The sequence below is a fragment of the Fukomys damarensis genome, unplaced genomic scaffold (assembly GCF_012274545.1).
Source record: "Fukomys damarensis isolate Sample0158 unplaced genomic scaffold, DMR_v1.0_HiC HiC_scaffold_17, whole genome shotgun sequence".
NCBI classification, from domain to species: domain Eukaryota; kingdom Metazoa; phylum Chordata; class Mammalia; order Rodentia; family Bathyergidae; genus Fukomys; species Fukomys damarensis.
The window spans coordinates 79,009,458-79,014,465 of NW_022900929.1; the positions used below are offsets into that span (position 1 = coordinate 79,009,458).

The 5,008-nt window shown below is 40.3% G+C and overlaps 1 protein-coding gene across 1 annotated transcript in view; it reads left to right on the forward strand.

Annotated features, from left to right (window-relative positions):
- LOC109117332 (histone H3.3A-like) overlaps positions 1-4,769 on the forward strand; it is a 16,844-nt gene extending 12,075 nt beyond the window's left edge. The window contains exon 2 of the mRNA XM_010638753.3: positions 3,913-4,769. Within this exon, the coding sequence (XP_010637055.1) occupies positions 4,008-4,418 (411 nt within the window). The 5' untranslated portion in view covers positions 3,913-4,007 and the 3' untranslated portion in view covers positions 4,419-4,769. The remainder of the gene's footprint in view (positions 1-3,912) is intronic.
- The last annotated feature ends 239 nt before the right edge of the window (positions 4,770-5,008 follow it).

The following is a 5,008-nucleotide window of genomic DNA, read 5'->3' on the forward strand; positions in this document are numbered from 1 at the left end:
TTATAGCGGCACAGTTTGTAATAGCTAAATCTTGGAAATAACCCATTTACCCATCCGTTGGAAACTGGATAAAGAAGATGTGGTTTTTCTATAAAATGGAATATTACTCAGCCATAAAGAATGAGAAAATAGATTCATTCATAGGAAAATGGATACATATTGAAGATATACCCCTAAGTGAAATAAATAAGTCACACGTGTAAATACCGAACAGTTTTCCTGGTGTGAATAATCTGCAATAATACATAAGATCCTAATAAGATTACTGACATTTAGAAATGGGAAGAAAGAGCTAAAGATGTAGGGAAGGTGGGATGGGTAGGGGAAGGGTAATAAGGGAAAAGAAAAAAATGTGAGAGAATGAAAAGATGGAAATAAAGTGTTTGTAGATGGGGAGGGGAGGAGCGGGTGAAGGGAGGGCAGGGGTAAGGGGAAAAAATGAGAATCAAGACTTGTCATGTAGAGGTACAAGATCCCAACAATGAATGTAACTGTACTGTATCCCTAAAATGTACCAATAAACTCAATTAAAGCTGAAAAAAAATAATAAAAAAAAAAGCCTATTGGAGGGCCGAAGATTTAGCTTAGTGGTTCTGCCGCCCACCTTGAAAGCACAAGGACTTGAGTTCAATCCCCAGTACCAAAAAACAAAACAAAACAAAACAAAAAAAACCTATGGGATAGGGCTGGGGATTTAGCTCAGTGGTAGTGCCTGCCTGGAAAGTGCAAGGACCCAAGTTCAATCCCTGGTACAAAAAACAAAAGAAAACAAAACAACCCTACAGGACAGCAAAGACAGCCCTACAAAAAAAGTTGATAGTAATAAACACCCGTATCAAAAAAAAAAAAAAAAAAAAGCAAAAGAATCTCAAAATCTCAAACATTGCACCTCAAGGAACTAGGATGAGAAGAACAAATTAAATCTAAAACTAGTAAAAGGAAAGAATAAAGACCAGAGGAGAGGTAAATCAAGTGGAGACTAAAAAGATACAAAAAATTAGCAAAACACTTGATTTTAGAAAAGATAAATTTGACAAATACTTAGACTCAGAAAGAGAATCAGATGTAAAAGTACAAGTGATACTACAGAAATACAAAGATCATAAACTATTACAAACAACTGTGTGCCGAGAAATTGGAAAGCCTAGAGTAAATGGCCAAGTTCCTGAACACATAGAATCTATTAAAGCTGAACCATGAAGAAACAGAAAACCAGAACAAACCAGTAGTAACAAGATTGAGTCAGTAATAAACTCCCATGAGAGAACGCCTAGGACTCAATTACTTCGCTGCTGAATTCTACCAAACATGTAAAGAACTGATACCAGTTATTTCTAACTATTCCCTCAAGTTGAAAGGGGAATTCTTTCAAACTCATTCTATGAGGCTAGTCTCACAATACCAAAACTAGACAAGGACATGATAGAAAAAGAAAACTACAGGTCAATATTCCTGATGAATACATGCAAAAATTCTCAATGAGACTTGCAAATTGAATTCAATAGCATATTAGAAAGATCACTGGGGGGCTGGGGATTTAGCTTAGTGGCACCGCACCTGCCTCACAAGTGCAAGGTCCTGAGTTTGATCCCAGGTACAAAAAAAGAAAGAACTTTTATCTAGATCAAATGGAATTCATCCCCAGGATGCAAGGATGGTTCATCATTCACAACTGGTGTGGTTTATCATATCAACATTACCAAGGACAAAAGCCCTATAGTGATTTCCATAGACACAAAAAGATTCGATAAAATTCAGCATCCCTTCATGCTAAAATCTCAACAATTAGGTATAGGAGGAAAAACTCAAACCCACAGCATACTGAAAGTTTCTTTTTAATGACCTGCAGCAAGACAAAGATAACCACTTTTAGTATACCTGTTTTATTCAATTTAGTATTGGAAAACCCAGCCAGAGCAATTAGGTAAGAAAAAGAAAGGGCTCCCAAATTGTCCCTGTTGGCAGATGACACAAATATATCTATATCTATACATATCTTTTTTTGGTACTGGGGATTGAACTCTAGTCTTTGCATTTGCCAAGCAGGCAGCGGAACCCCTGAGCTAAATTCTGGGCCTTCTCTCTGTATCTCTCTAAAGACTCTATTAAAAACTTAAATTTAATAAATTCAGCAAAGTTTCAGCATACAAAATCAGCATACAAAAATCAATAGTATTTCTATACATCGATAATGAATGATCTGGAAAAGAAAAGAAGAAAGCAGCCCCAGTTCCAGTGGCTATGAGGAAGGGAGGGAAAGAAAGAAACCTAGTAAAACGGACAGGGGACATAAGTCAGTGTACTGCAGGGGTGTACTACAAAAAGATGAGCCCCTTTCATGTGACTGCTAAGTGTTTGAGCAAGAGAGGTGAGCGGAGAAGAAGAATCCTTAAGACTTCCCATCAGAAGGCAGTGCTTGAAGACTCGCAGCAACAGACGCTGCTGGAGAGGCCAAGAGGACCCAGGGCAGAGGCCTGGGCAGCCCAAGTCAAAGGATTCCGTGGTGGGCTCAGCTGAGCAGAACTTAGAATTCAGGGGGCATTGAGGAGGGAGAATCCTGTACACTCACTCAGGGCTGCTGGTTGTCTGTTTACATAATTGGGTTTCGGGGAAGGGAAGGTGAGGTAGGATTGCTGTGTGTTCATACAGTTTCCTTCCATGGGCCTTAAACTCCTAAATGTTGAGAACTGCTGTCAGTCCCTGGGCTGCTGTTTAAATGAAGTGATTCTCAAATAACTTATTTCTTTTTCTTTTTATTGAGTTTATTGGTACATTTTAGGTCTACAGTACAGTTACATTCATTATTGGGATCTTGTACCTTTACATGACAGGTCTTGGTTCTCATTTTTTCCCCTTGTCCCTGCCCTTAACTAACTTATTTCTTGGTTTAAGAATTATTATGACTTGTCTCAGTTTCTCTTGTGAAATTGGCGGCAAAACTCACGGCAGGCATGACCTTTGTTCCTGCAAGACCAGGAATGTCGCAGGCCGGCTCTTGCCCCTGTGCGGTCCTGGCAGATGCTGCCATCTAGCTGGTCTCTGCTCCTGGAATTCAGAAGTCAGAGTCCCTTCCTGCCACACACACAGCAGTGCAGGATCCCGCTGCTGGTGAAGCTGACTTGGCCCTCACAATGAAGCCTACTGATCTTCACGCCACAGCCTTCTCCATAAGATTTATGCTTACTCCGTATCTCTAATGAAACCCAAAAGGCTTCCAGGGAAAAGCGATTTGTCACCACATCAAGGAAACATTTATGAAGTGCAGCTAGATCAGAAGCTGTTCTAAACTGAGTGGTGTGTTTAATTGTAATCTGCCCGAACTTTTGTAGCACGGATCCTACGCTCCTGTGTTGGTGATGAAACAGCCTGAGTGAGCTTAAGCCACTTGGCCTAAGGTCACACAGATACACGGTAGTGGAGCAAGGACTCGCACCAGGATCTTGAGACCTTCTTCAAATATTCTTTCCTGTTTTGTTTATTTCCTTTTTCCTTTTTGTCTTCCACACCCCTTGGTGTTGGTGAGGAGCAGCTGGCCCTTTGGGAACTCTGCCAATAACAGGGTGTCGTAACGTCCGTGAGCAGATTGACTAGCTGAAGCCTGTCACAGGGAAGGACTCTTCTTTTCTACTGGAGAGACACATTTTGCTTTCTTTTCTTGGCTATGTACAGATTTGAAGCCATTCTAGCTGCTAAAGTCCAGCTAGAAAAAAGAAAATTGAGAGATTACAGTAACTTGTTTATTACTTTAGATTAACTTGATAATTGGGTCAGGAAATTAATGCTGTGATTCTTTTATTGAAAGCAGGTAATTGTGAAGCCTAAGGAAAGCTATTTTCAATAAGTTAATCGCTGATGACTGATCACTGGTATATTTTGAAGTGTTAGAAAAATAATCCTCAATTGTGTTCGCAGCCGCTGCCGTGCCGCCGTCGCTCTCCAACCCCAGCGCCACCTCTAGCTCGCCGAGCTCCAGCCGAAGGAGAAGCGGGTAAGGAGGTCCCTGTATCATGGCTCGTACAAAGCAGACTGCCCGCAAATCCACTGGTGGTAAAGTGCCCAGGAAACAGCTGGCTACAAAAGCCGCACGTAAGAGTGCGCCCTCTACTGGAGGGGTGAAGAAACCTCATCGTTACAGACCTGGGACTGCGGCACTCTGTGAAATTAGACGTTATCAAAAGTCCACTGAACTTCTGATTCGCAAACTGCCTTTCCAGCGTCTGGTGCGAGAAATTGCTCAGGACTTCAAAACAGATCTGCGCTTCCAGAGTGCAGCTATTGGTGCTTTGCAGGAGGCAAGTGAGGCCTATCTGGTTGGCCTGTTTGAAGATACCAACCTGTGTGCCATCCATGCCAAACGTATAACAATTATGCCAAAAGATAACCAGCTAGCACGCCGCATACGTGGAGAGCGTGCTTAAGAGTCTACTATGGTGGGAAAAACATCGCATTCTCAAAAAAAAATTTTTTTTCTCTTCTTCCTGTTAGTGGTAGTTCTAAATGTTAGATTTTTTTTTCCCATGGGGTCAAAAGGTACCTAAGTATATAATTGCAAGTGGAAAATAGGGGACAGAAATCAGGTATTGGCAGTTTTTCCGTTTTCATTTGTGTGAATTTTTAATATTAATGCGTGGATGTAAAGCATTAATGCAAGTCAAAATGTTTCAGTGAACAAGTTTCAGCAGTTCAACTTTATAACAATTATAAATAAACCTGTTAAATTTTTCTGGACAATGCCAGCATTTGGATTTTTTTAAAAAACAAGTAAATTTCTTATTGATGGCAACTAAATGGTGTTTGTAGCATTTTTATCATACAGTAGATTCCATCCAGTCACTACACTTCTCTGAGTTGTCTTACATGCTAGTACATGTTTTTAATGTCATCTGTCTTTCTGTGCTGTTCCTGTAAGTTTGCTATTAAAATACATTAAACTGTAAAAAAAAAAAGAAAAATAATCCTCACCAAAAATGAATAAGAAATCTAGCACACACGCACAGACATGCATATT